The sequence below is a fragment of the Poecilia mexicana genome, unplaced genomic scaffold, assembly GCF_051168715.1.
Source record: "Poecilia mexicana isolate PSO_F unplaced genomic scaffold, ASM5116871v1 scaffold_19, whole genome shotgun sequence".
In the NCBI taxonomy this organism is placed as follows: Eukaryota; Metazoa; Chordata; class Actinopteri; order Cyprinodontiformes; family Poeciliidae; genus Poecilia; species Poecilia mexicana.
This window is the reverse complement of record NW_028263388.1, coordinates 10,071,206-10,090,244: the sequence shown is the minus strand read 5'-3', so window position 1 is coordinate 10,090,244 and position 19,039 is coordinate 10,071,206. Positions and strand designations below refer to the sequence as shown.

Genomic DNA, 19,039 nt, shown 5'->3' with positions numbered 1-19,039 from the left:
AGACATCTTGGCAAACCAAATTGTTAAACGAACTCCGACTTGATTTTTACTTTTTATCTCCTTTTGAAGTTTTCCTTACAACAGTTAACAGTCTCGTTGAAGGCACTTGATAAATGGTTGAATATTATTTCCCGTGAAGCTCTCTTGATACAAAACAAATGACAACATGAAAAGTAACCCGGGTTTGATGTTTGATATCAAGCACAACTCAATATGAAATCAGCCGTACCGAACTTCTGAATGAAAACTTTTGTCCTTACATGCTGCTCTCTTGATTTGAGCGACTTTCGTAGTTTCTCAAAAACTCAACAAATTGAATTTCACTTTGTCCCTCTCACTTAAACGTAAATAAATAGTCACTTTATAACCTAAAGTCTCGCTTCTCTTGCACTTCTCACCAGTCACTGGGAACCGAGGTTAGTCAAAATTCTTTCTCAAATGTACTTTTTTGGAACTTTACTTTCTATTCTTAGTTCTGATTGGTTATTTTTCAAGATGAATTTATAAAATGTTTCATCCCCAGAACTATTCCTGGCCACGTTCCTGTTTATCTGTCCTATAAAGAACAGCATATGGGAAGTAATTGTGTCCGCTCGACATCCTGGACTGAAAGGGGGGGAAAAATGGTCTGAATCTCGCAGCTCGAACAACTTCTTTCATCATCTGAATCTGAACGAGGCCATGTCATTAGCCGACTATAAACACTGTTAACTGTTCTGACTGATCATAGCCTCGGTGGCTTTCCTTTTGATCAGAAGAGTAATTGATTTTGAGCGAACCCATGTGTTCTCGCTCTTTTGCTGCAGAAAAGTTTAATTGTTGACATTAAAGCCACAGAAAGAGCATTTTTTATGTACATATAATTTATGTTGGTGGTGCAAACTGCAGATAATCTGAGGTCATAAACTGCCTCCTTCCTGTTTGCACTTATCCTCCAGATCTGATCATCAGCAGAGAACACATCATTCTGGCAAATCCCTCATCATTCTTCCCTTTTCTTGTGCTTTTACTCTTCAAAGAACCAATTTTCTTTTCTTTTTTTATGAACATTGTTCTCTTGCTTTCTGTCATTATCACTATCATTCTTTCTTCTTTTCCCCCCCCTCTCCATTACATCCTAGATGTTCTGTTTGTCTAATCTGACAGTTCCGGCTTTTATTCCTCCTTCCTGTTTGTTTTCAACCCTCCTTTTCCATTCTGGTATGAAGAATCTTCAAACTTCAGTTGATTCAAAAGTTTTAACTGTGTGTGGTTTTTTTTTTTTAACTATGTCTAAAAGGATTTACATCTGAGATCAAACTTACAAAATCACACTACATCTCTTCCTGTCGATTTATCCTCCCTTTCCTCTATTTTTGTCCTCCCTTTTTTTGTCTTTTGATCCTTTCTTCCCTCTCTCCTCCCTCCTCCTTTTAACAGGGGAACAGAAGGAAACCTCAGGCCCTCCTTCCTCACGTCTGGCCGTCCAATGGGAGCAGGGTGGGAGGCAGATCGGCAGCGGGACTCACACCCTCCAGATGTGGGACTCGCTGCACTCAGTTAACCACAGTGAAACGTGAGCTCCCTCTGCTCCTCTCCAGCCCGGGCCGTCTGTATTTTTGGGATGTTTTAAACGGGCCGGGACAAAGACATGTTCCCAGGCCGGAGCCCGGCCTGAGCAGATGTTCCTGCTCTGTGGAGGACAAGGGAAGGAAGAAGGACGAGGCGGAGGAGAAGACCTTATTTCTGCAAAGAAAGGAAGGGATAGATGGTAAAGTTTGGTTTTGGTGCCTTGAAGCAGCTGTGGAGCTGGAGCTCGGTTGACAGTGGCAGCTGCATGCTTGTGGGTAAAACTCTGTCTTAGTTTCATGTTTGCTGTCAGAAACCCTAAGATTTGTCCTCTGATTGGTTTGTCGAGGAGCCGATTAATTCACCGTGGAATGAGCCACGTGTTGACGGTCATCTGTGTATTTACAACTTGAAAAGGTTAGAAATGCACATAGGACTCTGTTCAGGTTTCAGCAGCTCTCTCTTATAAAATGGGAAACGGCTTACACTTGTATACCGCTTTGGACCCGAGGACCACAAACCACGTATCGCTACAGTCTCTCATTCACCCATTCATTCACACTCACGGTGGCAAGCTTCTGGATAGTAGCCACAGCTGCCCTGGGGCACTTTGACAGAGGTGAGGCTGCCATGCCACCAACAGGCAAAGCGGGTGAAGTGTCTTGCCCAAGGGCACAACAACAGAGGAGGACAAAGATGGAATTGGACCAGCAACCAATTGATTGTGGGACAAACTCCAACTACTGTCGCCACTCTGTCAAATGGCTTATTCCCACCTAGCTAAATACCGCATGCTCGCCATGGAGACAGTAAGAAGAGATGTTTAAAGACCGTCATAAACAAGTTTATTAGTAAATCCTGATTGTAACTCATAAACACATTTTAACGAGAAGTAACAAGTAACCTGCTAGCTGATTTTCAGTTGCCAACAAGCTGCCCATAAAGTAGTGACGAGCTTTAGCTGTCAGTCTGTAGCTAATCTTCAAGGCCTTGTGTGACCTGTTTGTTTAAGTCTATCATTGAGCAGATTGGAATGGTGATATTTGCATGTAGTTTTGACCCAAGTGTGGAGTGACAGTGTTGTCAGGCGGAGTTACCAGCTGCAGGTCGACAGACTCAGTATACCTGGTAGGCACATTAGGCAGCATCAGCAGCACTGGACCGAGTTTGATAGAAGAATTTTAGCAAATATCTGAACCAACAGACTCACAAAGATACATGCCCACGCTGTCTAATTCCTGTCTCTGGGATGACAGGCTGAGATGTCAGAATTGTACTTTGATTTCAGTACAGAAGCGTTGGGTCTTCCCAACTTTACCCGTATCCTATATAGTCTACCTGGTTGTTGGTTGGTGTTGTCTCGGTGATGGATGGGTGTGATTTCCCCTTTGTGAACAATGAAGTCTAAAGTCTAGGCGTACTACCTGACTACCTGCGGGACGCTGTGTTCAAGCATTCCGTCTTCGGTGCGTCTTCAGTCGATTATTGTCATGCAGCTTACCGTTACCCTAAACAACCGTCTGTTGTCTTGCATAAATCCAGAGGTTATCCTCGACACCAGCAAAGTGGGAATAAAAAGGCATCATAGCACAGAGTCAAAATTTAGTTTTCCTGGCTGATGAAGACGAGTGAACACCCACTCTTAAAACAAGAGATGAGACTAATTTGAACTGTTTTCAACGTCAAATGTTTTATTTTATGAGCTTGTGGTGATCAGTCTAAGCAGTCCCTTATAATGCTGCTGTTGCTAGTTCCTAATTGCTAGTTGATGGCTGTTTTTTTTTTTTTTTATAAGGATGGTGAGTCGCTGTGTAGCTCAGGTTTGTGGAAGCCATTATAAATTTAATTCATAAGTCTTAGAATGTATGTGCCCTCTCACAGATATCTGTTGGTTTCTTTTTGATTATATAAAACATTTAAGGTAAGAGTCAAATGAGTGTTTTAAGCTAAACATACATAACCCAAGTAAACACAAAAGTAAACACAGTTTTAAATGCTATAATGCGCGTTAACTCAATAATTACTTGTGATTTCCCGCAAAAGTTGACTTCACTAAGCCTCACCCAGATCTACCCAGATCTATAGCAGCAAGCATTTCCCTAAAACTTTGGGACTTTCTCTTTGTATTATGTAAATCACCTTGAAATGTGCTTTCCAAATAAACTTTGGTTTTCATTTTCATAAACCTCCTGAATAGCACCTGTCTGACAACATGAAGTAGGCTTCCATATCACCAAAACACAAAGACATTTCACGTTTACCAAAAACATCTGCATGGTTCCCAAGACTTTTGGTCAAATGTTATGTGACCCAATGAGAAAAAACAATAAGATGTTATAGAAGGTGTGGATCCTTTTGCATCTGTCAAAAAAGCAACGCAGCTTTTCGGCTAAGAAAAAGACAGTAGAGAGTTTGAAGTCATATAGGTCTCTAATACGTTATGACTGGTGCTTCAAGTGTGAAGAAGCAATGAATGATGTTAAAAAAATAATATATATTTTAGTGGCTAACATTCTGCAGGAAACAGTCTCATTCTATCTGTAAATTTGACAAATACTAATACAAACCTCAACATATTTGCCTTACCCCATTAAATATATGGAAACGGTCGGTGTGGAAATTCTATTGCTACTCAGTTTTTCTTTTAGATTTGTGGGAATCAAGTCGGTCATTTAGATCCCTTTTTTTTTTTTTCACAGAAATGGCTGAAGATGTCTGTGGATTCTGAGAACTCCTGTGTTCTGCTGTCGTCCCGAGAATCCAGGACTTCCTGCATCTTCCAGGCTGCAGACGAGAGGGATGAGATCCCAGGAGTGGGAGAGGAGAGGTAAGAGCTGCGAACGGGGTGGAAGTCGGGAGTTAAAACGAGACCCCGTGATGGTCCGCCTCTGTCCTCCCGCAGCGTCCTGGAGATGCTGAGTTATTCCAAGTACTCGGACCTGGAGACATGGCTGTGCATGCCGTCCTCCCTGCTGCTGTCCAGGCCTCTGGACGGCACCCAGACCTCCTCTTCCTGCTCCACCCTGTCGTCCTCGCACCACTCCTCCAACTCGCCGACTATGTCCTCGTCGTCATCGGCGGCCTCCATCTCCCGGCGCTCCATCTGCAGCGAGCCGGGAGAAACCCTGCTCAGGTAAATCATCACTTTTAAAGGTCAAAATGAGTGGATTTGATTTAGGACCTCAACTAAATGAGTCAGAAACCTGTAAATGATTGAAATTCTGGTTTTATGTTTCAGATTGATGTTTTTTATACATTTTAATACATATTTTATTTAGTTCCTACAGTGATATGTTCTCAATTGGTTTCCTGTAGATCATACATCTTATGACAAAAAAAGATTAAATCTCTAATGTTTTATTGGAATAAACTTACATATATGATGGAATATATAGATTTTGAAAAAATTTGAGAAAAATCCAAATATTTTGGAATCACTTGGCAGAATTTCATTTAGGTGATTTTTTTATGCACATCTTCTCAAATTAAAACATTATCCTGTATTTTGCGAAAACACAAGCTGATTGTTTTTTTTTGTTTTTTTATATTAAAATAAACAAATCTCAGCTGTTTCTGCGGAACGTAATGGAATCTGTAGGGTTTGTGTGTATCTTAATTATGTAGAATATCATTGAAAAGTTTATTTATTGGAGTATTTCAATTAAATAAATACATTTCATGTATTTTGTTGAAATACATGAAATGCACTACTCAGTTTTTCCGGAAATGAGAACATCGGCTCAGGTTTGGGCTGCAGGATAATATAAGGAAAACAATTTTGATTGCAATATTGTTATTATTATCATTATTATTAAATAATAAAATGCTGAGATGTGTTGTGATTATTACACATTTCTTTCTTGATGACTTTCATTTCAATGTCGACATGACTCCTGGTGTTTGCATCGAGACCAGAGAGAATTAGGCCAACCAGCCGTGTGGCCACACTGCCACCACCGGATCAAACTGAAATGCTGTTAGTTTTACTCTACATGTGACAAGACACACACCTTTCAGAAAGATCAGTTTAGTGTCTCATGAGTCCAGAGAACATTTTCCAAAAAGCATCGCGCTGACACGCTTCGACACATTTGAGACGGCGTTTTGGAGTTTTAGCCTTAGAACTTATGGATGCCATTTCGTTGATGTCTGATTGTTGAACCAAAGACATCAAACGTAACCTGGGCATGATGGGCCTATAGGTGTTTTTAGAATTTATTCTGGCTTCTTTGCTAACATTGTGCATGAGTCGTCAATGCACTGCAGTATTCTTTGGGCAGTTCACGACCGTGTGAGTATTTAAATCAATTAATCCTGTTCATGCAGAACTTGTGATGCGGATGCGAAAATGGCCCAAAGAGTCTTGATTTCTCTTCTGTTCTTGAATTTCTTTAGGTCGGGGCAAGCCGTGTTGCTCTTTCAGCCTACCTCATGTTGTCAGGAAGGCTCTGCTAAAGACGTTTCTCGATTCTACTGGCTTGGCAGTGATCGGCGTTTGGTGCGGCTTGTGAAAACAACCCTAAAAACGTGGTCAATCGCAGTTAATTAGATATTTAACGTAGAAGGCTGTTACTTTTTCACACAGGGTGAGGTTGGACTGTCTTGGTTTCTTCCCCTAATAAATTAAATCAACATTTGAAAACTGCTTTTTGTATTCATCTACAGTTATGTGCGTACATGCCTGAGTGGTCTCGCTATGAAAGGGCTTTATGTCGTTTTCTTCTGGCCTGTTGTTGACTTTAACATGGCCTGGGGAGTGAAGTATCTTCACTTTGGGAATGTTAGTTTTCTTGCGGATCTGCTGTTTCCTGGCGTAGTGACTCATTCCTGACCAGAATAAATCCTCAGATCGAACAATTATGCAGCTCTGCAGGAGACTGATGTCAGGGAATTAAACCGAAACCTGCTGAAAACCAGATGGATGACTAATAAGTTCTGCATAAAGACGGAACTCGGTTGGGAGCAACTCTCCGAGTCGAAACAGTTTCCCAGCAAATAAACACATAATGAAACAAACAGCTTTGGGAATCTTTAGCTCCCAGCAGAACTTTTTTTGGGGATTGCGCTCCTGCTCTTCCATCTCATTTTAATAATAGGAAAGTTTACTTTTGTTCATAATCTAAAATACTAATCTGCTCTCGGTTACATAATTCCCCTTAATTACATTGGTCAGTCCAATGTCAGTCAGTCCAATGCCTCCCGGCCCCCGCCTGCCCCCTCCTCTTCCTTGTTCCACGCTGGAAAATGTTAGAAACGATTAAAAACAAAAAAAGACTGTTTTCTAGTTTCATGTCATCATATGAAATATAGCTGGAACCGTGAGCTGAGAGGAACGTTCCTCTGGCAGAACCTCGGCCCAATCCCCAGCAGAGATAACGGGTTCTGATAACGGCGTTGCAGTCGTGCCAGAACAAAGCCGGGCTGTAGACGGCGCTCCTCCCTCCTCCTGCCAGCCAGCGGGAACATTGTTCCTCAGCGCTCTGCGCTCATAAAGAACCTGTCTGGCTCCATGGTGATGGCCGTCGCAAGCGGCAGAGATAAGCGGCGCGGCGGCAGGGTGCCCGAGGGGAAAACACCGGTGTTTATAGATGTAGAGGAAATGGAATATGAGGAAGTTTGGTCATTAGCCACATGCTGAAGTTGAGCTGGAGGAGTTCTGCAGACAGATCTGACACACGAGTCTGGAATGTGCTTTAAATGGTCCACAGGCAGAGAGATTATTATTTTGTGTTATTTTGCTGGAAGTTACTCACTCTGATCGTCTTCATTCAAGCTGCAGTGGAGCTGAATGCTTTCAAGCATGAGTGGCATATTTAAGATTAGAGGTCAGATTATTTTTCACTTGAGGCTATGCTGGTTTGCGCAGGCTTTTCTCCCAATAAATCATCATCAATAAAGCAGGCTTTTATTTTTTATTTTTTACTTTAATTTTTTTTGCATTTATTCGGGTTATTTCCTTCTGAAAGTAAATCAGTTCGCCCTAACTTGCACTTCACAGTTGCAAAGCTTTTCAGTTACAATATCTTTCTGCCAAAAAACAATATCTCCTTATGTTCGTTTTGGATCATTTAGGGCAAAACTGTAAGTGGCAAAAATGTTTTAAAGTATACAATTTGTATACTTGTACTTAGTAATTTGACAAGATGTAACTGCTGCTTTGGATTTGTGAAAGACTAGAAGAAGAAAAAAAATCTACAAATACAATACTCCAAGAGGAATTTTATTTGTTTTGCTTCAAAAAAAAAAAAAAAAAAAATTTTTTTCCTACCTTTTTTTATGCCTTAAGAAAATTAAAAAAAAATTGGAAAAAAATCCTGACACAAAGGATCATAATTCATGCATGAACGGGTTAATAGTGACAAGCCTGTAGAAACTAAACAAATCCGAAGAGATGCCAATACGTTTTTATCGCACTGCATCGGCATTCAACTTTCCGTTCATTAGAGCCTCGGCACATAAACTCTGATATCTGAAGCACTTGATTCTCGATTTCCTTGATTAACACACACACACACACACCCACACACACACAGGCAATGAGGTAAGGTAACACCACTGCTTGGCACTGAATACCTGAGAGCAGCAGCGTTTCTTCAGTCCTCTGTTAGTTCTGCTTCATTAGGGATCCATACAAAACCTTTCCTCAACCGCAAAAGTTTGATTCGTGTCTCAGGCAACACTCGGCGTTCCCCAGCTGGTTGCGACGTATACGTACGCGTCGCTGATGGACTCGGTCAGAGATGCTGAGTTGGACTGAGCTGCTGGATTTTATACTCAGGAGGAAAAATAAAAGGAGGCAGCGGGTGAGGGGATCATGGAGGAGTCGCAGCTACGTCGTTTCGGAGGACAGGTGAAAGCTGAAAATCTTGTTTAAAACGGGGATTTGTTGTCCTGAAAAAGTTTGATAAAAAGTTAAAGTGACTCACAAGGATTACGGGTTGATCCTTGTGCAATTTTAACATTTCTACACCATCTCTGAATACCTAAAAAGCAACTGCTGACCTGTTCTTCCTACAATCGTCTTAAACGCTTGAGAGATCTTCACAGGGCTCAGGTTAGGCTATCATCTTCTTTCTCAATATGCATCTGGAATGAGTTTGGAATGTGCTTCTCCACTGGACATCAGTGGTAAAAGATTTGGTCTTGCGCTAAAATCCCCCATTGGACTTCTTGCAGTAATTCTGCCATCCCAGAATTGGACGTTAGCTTTGCCAAGAGCAACCCCTTTCCATGAGACTCATAGCTTCAGAAAGCCTGGCTGTGTGGAACTGGTTTGCCCAAGAGACTCAAAGTAGACATCAACAGCAGTCAATTAGCATTTTAGAAGTTATACCACAATGTTAACTCCTAGTTAGGTTAGTTTAGCTGGTTCTAGCCTCTAAAGGTGAATATTTTTCTCTTCTCTGCAGGGCCTTGGACAGAGAATCGACTTTTCTCACACCTGCCTTGGGAAAGGAGGCGACGTTCCTGTCTACGCCTCTCCTGCCCATCCTTTCCTCTACGCCTGCTGCCGCCTCAGAGTCCGGCTCGCGGTCGGCAACGGGAGACTCCACCTCCTGCAGCGGCGTCAGCGTCAGGAAGCGACGGCGGCTTGCCGCCAGCCCCGGAGGACTCCACTGGAACTCTGAAGGTCAGAACCAACGGCAGAGCTCTCATCATGTTGTAGAGAGTCAGAGCATTGGCGAATGTCAACAGAAAGGACACCGTCGATCACGGATCTGGACTCGGAACACTTCTTTTTCCTTTTACTTGGCCATTTGAACTTTGTCTTTTACTCACAAACTTCACCTATCTTTGCTTTTAATCACATTTTTTATGTGAGAAAAGTTAAAAGGTCTTCAAAGTTTAGCAGATTTTGTGTTTCAAATTCAAATATCTGCATGAAAGGAATTCATACAGATCAGCCATTGCAGAAACTGAGTTTACTATGGTCAAATAAATAGAATCGGAAGGACGAATAAACCAGTTTTACAAAATAAAAAGAGAATAGAAAAATATTAATGTTAAAAACAAGACATCCAAAAGAAGAAACTTAAAAAAAAAACTCTTCCCAGTGAAATGCAGAATCATCTCATTTAATCTTGACATCCAGCTCCGTCACTAGGATGAAAATAGTTTTGACAAAAAAAATTTACTTGGACACAGGGTGACAACAGGTCGGTTTTGAGTCTGGCCCACCTACCCACTGTTAATAATTGTCTTATATATCCATACTCCATCAGAAGGTCTGGGAGTCTTCGTCGTTTGTTGAGAGAGAGAAGCAGAGGCGAGGTGTTGATACGATGCAAAAGACGGTTCAGGTTTTGGTGCTGGGGTCACTGGGGCTGTTTACTCTGAGCGGCGCTTCACATCCTGTGGGAGTTGCTCCGTTCTTTAGCTCCACCCTATTGGAGAATGATAACGAGCTTCCTGGGGAGCAGATTAGAGCAGCTGTCCTCGTTTCAGCTGAACGTCTTCCAGGTGTTTCTCTGACTTCAGATTCCGTCTGAAGTCAGACGGACTGGGTGTAAATTGGCCAATTTACACCCAGACATTTCCTGCAGACTCATTGTCTGCAGGAAATGTCATGCCATTTAAGGGCTTTCACTGTTTTGTTTTTATAGTTCTTGTTAATGATACATTTTCAGCAGAGTTAAAGGTCAGAGCTCTGGGAAAGCCCATCCAGAAGCACACCCAACTGTGTCCAAGTTTCAGTGCACCAGTACCACTAGCAGTAAAACAGCCAATGGTAGCACCATATTGATTGTGGAGTGGGGGATCTACTTTTTTTTTTTTAGCGCTCCCAAGTTTTCAGTTTTCACCATCAACAAATGCATAATGTCAACAATTCCTGTCATGATTGAACAGAATCGCCAAACTGATGAGTAAAGCCTCCCTGCGAGACCAAACTCAAGTTAGACTTTACGTTGGAGAGCACAGAGGCTACAGCTAGAAGCAGAAAGTACCAGGAGCTCTTTAATGTTTCCAGAAGAGACACAACTCACCCTCTAATACTGGCAAAGTTCATTGCCAGACACAAATTATAAAGCATCTTTCTTTGTAAAAACAGTTCTAAAGGCTGCAGAGCAGTCCCTAAAACAGAGTCAGTGTTCCTAAGTTGTTTGGTTTTTTTTTAAGCTAAGATCTTCAACTTCTGGCTGTAAACACTGAAAGAGCCTTAGATTTTCCAAGTGATACGGTCAAATCTATTGATCCTGTATTCCCTAATGTACCTTACCTTTCGTGTATGATGCAAAGAAGATTAGTTTCTGTTTTTTCAGTCTTATTTCCTCCAGTGGTCACTCGGTCTGACGTGCTCCCTGATTAAAATAGTTTGGGATGGTTGGCTAACTTCTGACCACCAGATGGTGCTGTGTCTCTATCGTTCTATTCAAAAAGTGGACTCGGGAAGCTTGGGTTTAGTTATTAAGGATGGCTCAAGAGATCTTTGATAGAGTTAGCTTTGGGATCTCGGATATTTTCTGCTGCCAAATTACTCAGAGCCGAGATAAACTCAGACTCTGCAAGACAGACTGAACCAACATTACATCTCTGCTCTTTGTGCAGGCTCTTAATCTCCGCTGAAATTTAATAAAGCGACTCTGCAGGTTTTCCAGTGAGATTAGGAGATTTTTTTTATTTTTTGTTTTAGTCTCAGGAGTTTGCCTACCATGGTTACACAGAGTGAATGCAAACAATATAACAGTAGACCTGAGGCTTTCAGCAGGAATGAAGTGGAGATGGAGCGTTCCTCAGAAAAGAAACCTGTCACACAGCAAGGTAAAATCAGTCACCAGATGGAACAAACATATTTATCTTTAGAGTTTGTAGTTTAAATTTATTAAAAAGATAATTAAAAAATGGCGGGCTCTGAAGCAGATTGATTTTTTGGCGTTTTCAAATTCCGTACAAATCAGAACAACAATCAGGAGTTTTACTCAAACATTTAACTTTTTTTTTTTTTTAAACTGTGATTCTGCCAGATGGGTTGGTGTTTCTAAAGCTATTACTTCTCTCTTCAGCCTGTAACAAACGGTGCATGTTTTTAACCGATGTGTTAAACACCCCTGATGTGTTTCAGTGATGCGTTCGGTGGCAGATTTCCTCCTCATCAAACATTCATAGCTCTGGCTCTGCTGTATTACGAGCAGCAGCTGTGCGTCTCCTTGCCGGGTTCAGCGGGAGCAGCATCACACACATGTTCAGAATCCTCGTGTTGCATCAGACCAAAGCATCATGGGAGGTGGTTTGCTATTGATGGTCAGATACTCCAAACTTTTTTACTACTAAAATATAAGTACTGGAAGGTTTCATTCAAAAAGATTTTTGTCTTTGTAGAAAAAAAAAGAAGTTGTTTTTGGTGCTTCGATCCACACAGTTCAGCGCTTAACAGAGCTCTCGGGCGCCACCCGGTGGTTGTTGACTGCCAACGCTTAGAGACAGGATTTTTTCATTTGGGGGTTCCAAGGTTTACAGAAGACCATATAGCGGTGCATCTCAACAAATTAAAATATAATTGAAGTTCATCAACTTTTTTAACTGAATAGGGTATAAACTCACTACATACTATAAAAGGAAGATTACTCATGGACTGTGTTCAAGCCCTTATGTCTGAAATTCAATTTCTTTGAAGATTAGAATGCTAGAACAGCCCACAAAGAAAAAATTTTACAAAAAAAGTGGGATTATTGAGAAGTATGTTCAATACCTGCATGATGTTGATCATTTTCAAAATGTCATTTCAATATGGGAAAATTGACTGATCGTAACCAGTCTCATCCTAGGATAACAGAAGAAGTTGCTCCTGGAAGACATTTCGATCCCGTGTTTTATTCCTGACTGTATTGTTTGGTTGATTCGGAAGGAAGTCTGCTCACTCTAAGCAGAAACAAGTTCACAAACGTAATGGATCAGAATTATTCAGTGTTGGCACCATGCGGGATTCACAGTACCTCTCAGCTTTCCTATCTGCAAATACCCCCTAAATAGTCAGGAGGACCTAACCAGGTTGCTAGTAATTCCTGTACTTCCTGCAAAATCCCTCTCTGTCTTTGTTGTCCTTCGCTTCCAAAAGTCATCACTTCACTCACCCCATGCAGTGGTCTCACCAATGCGTCAGGTTTTGCAGTGGTGCCGCTACTGTAGCGCCCTCATCTGGACCCTCTTGGATGTTGGAAAACTTTCAGCCTCTCCGCTCTCAGAACTTCTCCTGGCGACATCTTGCTAACAGAACTTTGGAAAGTATGGTTTCCTCGGCAGTAATAAAGATGTTGTAATAAAGTGGTGGTATAGAAAGACCTGAACTAATTGGATAAGCTCTGGATTTAACGCTCCACGTCTGCCGTATCCCTCATGGGTTAAGGATCCTGAAATGACCTTATTCTGCTAGGCTCTGCTGTAGAGATGAGGAGAGGATCTCTGACATCCAGGAAAAGCTCGGAGGAAAGCTGCTGTTTCTCTGAATTGACAGGAGTCATTTATGGAGGTTCTGATCCGGATGCCTCCTTTAACAGGTCCTTTTACATCCTGCAACAATCTGGGGGTTTTCTAGAGAGGAGATACTGAAAAGGTTTTATTGCATTTCATCTGATTATTGGAGCTGATGAAATCTACAAGAACATCAACTTGAGACTATGGCTCAGCTTCGTATTAATTAGATATTAAATGTTTTTCAAGACAATTAAGGCAATTGTAGAGTCACTTAATCCTTTTTTAATATAAATCCACTTTAATCATTTTTGTGTTGCATATCTCCACCTCTTAATCTACAGATTTAGATTTGGCCTTTTCTTGCAACACAGAGTATTTCTTGAATTTTGCATCTTCTCACACACAGCACCAGTAATAACAATGTATTTCTTATTCTCCCTCAGATTAATGGCAAAAGAGAGAGACATTTTCCACGTCACATTTAGTAGACCTGTGAGAAACCGACTGTCTGAAACACCATTTTGTTAAATGCAGAGTCAAGTCGATGTGACTTCCCCCGGCGCCTTTCAGCAACAAGGAAGTTCAAAGTGTTCATATATTGTTGCATTTCCCTCAAAGCGAACGAGTTTGTGTTCTCAAATTTGAATTTGAGCTGGATCGGTTCCATCCAGCACAAACAGAGAGCTTCCTTTTGTTTAGCCTCTTACTGTCCTCATGCAGCTTTAATGCAGCAGCATCAGGTTAGTCAGCTGCGCGCGTGTGCTCACATGCACGCATGCATGAGTTGAAACATAAAACCTCCTGAAGCAGGACGACGAGCTGCAGCTCCCGACCCACTCGGACCTCCTCGCCTCATTTTTTTAAAAACTCTACCGACATTTCTTCTGCGTTGTGTTTTGATGGCAGTACCGATTGACAATAAAGCAGATCTTGAATCTTAAATCTTAATTTGACACTGTTCCTTAGGTGCATTTTTCTCATTTCCAGCTATAAAAAACGTTTTGAGTTTTATCTGACAGCTAAATCCACCAGCTGAACTTGTCTTACCGTAACATTCTGAAAGATAAAAATAGATTTTTCTTTATTTGAAGATAATTTAATCTATGTGTTATGAATAAATATGCAACATGAACTGCCTATTTATGTCATTATTACAGTGAGTTACTTTATAACATGTTCATTTGAGCAGTCTACCTGCTCTGAACACTAAAATGATCTCTCAGTTTATAATTTCAACGTATTACTCTAATGAAATACAAAAACACTCTTTGTATGTGTGTGTGTGTGTGTGTGTGTGTGTGTGTGTGTGTGTGTGTGCGGGGTTGTGGTGTAAAGTAACCACCGGTCGTCTCTGGTTTCTATTATCCAGGTTCTGTGCAGCGCGACTTCTGGTCACCTGATCCTCCTTCTGGATCGGCAGCAGGTGGAGCCAGAGGAGCCGGGCCGAGTGGGAGGAGCCTCCTGCTGGGTCAGACGGACAGGGTGACACCTGTGTGGACGGCAGGTGAGCGGGTAGCTCTGAGGAAGACCTTCTCGGCCGATGATCAGCTGCTGAGGCCGGCGGGCGGAGAACTGAAGCTGCTGAACCGCTTGGAGAGAGGCCGAAAGAAGCTGCGCAGCATCCATGTGAGTCTCCGCTCTTATAGGTTTTGATCTCATTCTGGAAATATTCATCAGGGCTTCTACGTTTTTTTTTTTTAGCAGTTTCTTCTGATTTTTCTGACTAACCTTCTGGGATTTCTCTGGATCGGGAACGATTGGATCCACAGACGGAGCGGTGGAGTTTCAAAATGCTTTTATTTTGAAAATATTTATAAGAATTTCTGCTGTCATTCTACCGCTTTCTTATATTTTTCAATAATAGTAATAATAATCAGTAGAATATTCTTATTCTGAAATTATTCACCAGAACTTTCTCATACGCCCAATGCATCAGTGTTTGCCTTTTTTTTCTCCAAAAAATATTTCAGGTTTTTTGCTTTTATTTTGAAAACATTCAGCAGAGTCTCTGCTATTACTCTTGAAACGTTGACCGGACTTTCTTTTATTCTGAAAATGCTTACCATAACTTCTGCTCCTGTTTAGAAAACGCTTAAGTTGAGCTTTTAGCTACAGTTGTGAGGCAGTCTCTATTCCAGTGTAAAAATCTAATCTGTGGGGAAGGTTGTGTTTGATCTGCTCATTTTTTATCAGATAAGTGTCGTTTTGTGCTGAAAATCTTTCACTGACTAACGGAGTAGTTGCAGAATCAGATTTGTGATGCAAAATGGGGGATTTTCTTTTTGAGCCCCGCTGTGTGCTCTGACAGTTTAATTGGTTTTTGACACCAAAGGAAAAAAAAAAAAAGCCCTTTCTGTGCTTTACAGAGGAAGAAACGTCAGTTTTGCATAGCACTCGAAATATTCCTCAGGGGTTTTACCTTTTAAATCAATCCTTTAAAAGGTTGACTTGAAATGAAATCACCTCATTTGATATTTGTGTATCTTTTGTGGTTTTTGGGCAGTATCTCTTTCTTATTACAGTTAGATCTGTTTTATTTGCCCATCAACCTTTATGAGTTGAATCATCTGCTGCAGATGCATCAGTTTCTCCACAGCTTCTTCTTTCTTTGTGGTGAAGAAGCACTGAGAAGACTAAAGCTTTTTCACTACTTCTTTGGTCTGGTCATGAAAAAAGTTGCAGCTTCCTTCCGTCTTTATGCTATCTATCCTGTCGAAGCTTTTATTGTGAAAAGGCCGCAGGAAGTCTGGGATTTCTCTGGATCGGGAACGATTGGATCCACAGACAGAGCGGTGGAGTTGAAGGTGCTGGTGGTTCCAGCTATTAGATGGCTTTATCCTGGTGGTTTGTCCTCAGCAGCTGTTCCCCTCTTTTCCATCTGACTCCGCTGAGCGCCGGCTCAACCCTGTTGCGCTCCCGTTGTCAGGACGTGACATCGTTTTGTTTGTTTGCAGATCTAACCCTTCTCCGAGCTGAAGCTAGTGAACCTCTCCAGTTACATGCTCTCTAGTGACTCAACCAGCCTTCTGGACTCTGGAGAGACACTTTTTCCCCCCCTGTCCTTTCTAAATTATTTTAAGATGTTTTGACCACCAGTTTCCCAGTGCTGTCATCTACATTGACCAGAAATCCTGATCAAACTTTACAGCTGATGAGACATGTCCATCTCTTTTTCTTAGCTGCTCATCCTGCACAACACGTATTTTCATACGCTAGCTGGATTCAGTGTGAAAACACATGGAGAAAAAGTTTACATCCACTCATAACGGACACAAGTGTTGCATTTATTTTTCAGTTTTAATAATTCATTTGACCCATTCTTTCCCAGGTCAGACGATCTCCTAATTTCGTCGCTTGTTAACACAAATAATGACTCAGCCAATCACAGGGCAGCAACTCAATACATTTGGAAAAAAACTGTTGTATATTAGCAAAGTGAACCTAATAATTTGGCCTATGTGGAACTGCAATGATTTTAACAACAACAGAACTAGATTCCTCAGTTGGATTTTAGCGTGGGAAGTTCTTTCATAAGAGTCCGGTTCTGTCAACCTGATCAGCTCCTGGGGTTACAGCATCTGTTGCCATGGTGACACAGACAGGTGACAGGTGAAGCTGAAGACCCCCCCCACCCCCCCGCTGACTCAGTGGAGGCATCTGTGTGTAACTGATACTTTCACCCCGGCTTTCTAATTTCCCCTGGCATTAGCAGGTCAGCATTAGCCTGATCAGATGATCTTAATTATAATATTACATCATTTTATTTTCCTGTTATTAGCAGCATGCCTTTAATTTTCCTTCAGCTGGCAGATATTTAGATTAGAAGATGAGGAAATAAATATACAATAAATTGGATGTAAGAAAAATTTTAATTTAGATTCTTTTTTTTTAATGCCTAAAACCAACCCTACAGTTCTGAGGACAGGTCAGTGCATGTAAAAGCTTAAATGTTCCCGTGACTACCAACAGGAGGTACTCTCCCTCCATCTTTGTTTCCCGATCCTCTCCCACTCCGCCTGCAGCGAACAGACCCGCTGCGCTCCTTTCTTCATATGAAGAATTGGACAGAGAGACTTCAGGGTACAGCGCGCCACCTGTCAGGTGTAATCCCTCCTGAATCGGCGATGTCTGGCGTTCTTTATCGTTTTTAAAACGATGCTTGTGACCCGGCAGGTCCTCTGAGCTGCATTACCATACGGCCCAGACGTTGAACTCTGCAGATCCGACCGCAAAACTCTGGGAAGCCTGCTGCTCTGCAGTGAACCGTTGTGTTTTAAATATCAGAAAATACTGGAAATGTATCCAAATGTCCAGAAACCCTCGGAGAATCCAGATGAAGCGGAAACAGGACTGTAATTTTCCATGGCGAGCGGAAACCAAATTGCTTTTTCTGTACAAATGGAGATTGAAGAAAAAAGAAAAATGTCTTGCTTTTAATGTCAGACTGAATAAAAAATAGATTTTAATTTTACATCAGTGCTATTTCAAATCATCCTGAACTGTTATTTCCCTTCCAGTGTGGTTGCCACTGATTTAAACAAATTGTTGCTGGATTCAAAGGTTAATGGAAATACCTTTGCAGGAAATGTACGGTGCTTTGAGGCAAAATGATGAAATGATTGAAAGGCTTTTCTTTCTCTTTGCTTCGTCAGGTTTCGCTTTGTGTTCAGAAATAGTTTCAGTCCAGAGAAAGGCAGATAAGACAAGTCAAGACAAGTCAAACTGGATGGAATAAAACTGTGTTGGTTTGATCATTTTACAAATGCAATGAAAGCATAATTCAATTGACGATTAAAACATCTCATCTAACCTAAACTATTTATGCTTTCTCACAAAAACCCATCTTCAAGCTTCCAACTTAAGCAGCAGTGGCTGCGGAGGAAGCGAACAAAGCCGTTCAGTCCATGTCGGCCATGCTTCCAAATATTCAACATTAACAACCATCTTGTTCAGTTTTTCGCGTCTCTCTTCGCAGTGGAGGATAGTTGTTTACGGCGCAGGTAATTCCCGGTAAGCTTCATAGCACTGAGCTGGTACGCTGCACACGTCATGGCCAAACGTTAGCGGCTGGGTAAAATTTTAAACTTCAACAGAATCAACACCTCCAGCAAGCAATCGTTTCTCCAGACCCTCGAAGCAAAGTGAAGCACAAACGGAAATTCATACATTCTTCTCTTCCGGCACTCTCCAGCACCTCCTAGTGGGTCACAAGGTTCATAGGTCAAATGGGATAGTCCCAACTGGGAGCTCTGAGTCTGTGATGGGGTCTACCTTTCATTCAGAGGTGCCTGGAAAAGATTTCAAGGCATGAGTCCCGAAGGTTTACTGATCAGGTGTTTGAGCCAAAGACGGCTGCTCTTGACCTAGACGATGATGCTCCTCTCCTTACGTGTAATCTTCTTCCATCAGTCAGGATCCTTATCTCAGAACCCCAGCTGGGGTTTGGAAACATTGTTGCACCAGTTCAACTGTTCATATCTGAAAGTATTATCAGCCTAAGATTGAGTCTGATAGTGTTACCATCAGGTAGCACTATCAGAGACCGGGTGGTTGGATTGCCTGTTGAGTCTACAGTTGTTACAGCTGTGGAGCACGAGGGCAACCAAACAAAATCTATAATGAAGGTTTCACTTCACCAAGACTGATGGTGCAAAACGCTGAACACTAGATCCACAGTCACCCGGTGGCATTTTTGTATGCTGATCCAGAGATCGGGAGACTGCTCAGGGTTAAGTGCCTTACCCAGGGCCACATCGACTTGTCTTGCAACTTCTAGATTGCAAGACGACTACCCAATAAGCCACAGGGCACCGGTGTTGCACCACTACAGACAATCCGTTTTGCGAATATTGAAAAATAAAGTAAAAAAAATAAACGTAACTGGTAGCCCCAGGTACGGTTTTGGAAGCGTTATTCTGTTCAATAAAGGAACACTCTTCAGTGTTAATCCATTCACTGTGTGACAATGTTTCTGCTCCTCAGGCTAGTCTACCTGGTTACTGCCTGTTACGTTATTGGGCTGTATATTTCCCAGTCTGTTCTCTGACAGTCTGGATTATCATAATCCATCATAAAGCTCTGT

At 41.7% G+C, this 19,039-nt stretch overlaps 1 protein-coding gene across 4 annotated transcripts in view; it reads left to right on the top strand.

The window, feature by feature from the left end:
* Positions 1–19,039, top strand: part of ankfn1a (ankyrin repeat and fibronectin type III domain containing 1a) — a 96,090-nt gene that overhangs the window by 13,787 nt on the left and 63,264 nt on the right. For 2 of the 4 annotated variants that reach the window (XM_014998605.2, XM_014998606.2), the window contains exons 1-5: positions 1,012–1,750; positions 4,248–4,375; positions 4,451–4,681; positions 8,958–9,178; positions 14,327–14,583. In XM_014998605.2, the coding sequence (XP_014854091.2) occupies positions 1,748–1,750; positions 4,248–4,375; positions 4,451–4,681; positions 8,958–9,178; positions 14,327–14,583 (840 nt within the window). In that variant the 5' untranslated portion in view covers positions 1,012–1,747. Of the gene's footprint in view, positions 1–1,011; positions 1,751–4,247; positions 4,376–4,450; positions 4,682–8,957; positions 9,179–14,326; positions 14,584–19,039 lie in introns of those variants that run through there. The other 2 variants (XM_014998604.2, XM_088001101.1) reach the window with 2 other exon arrangements.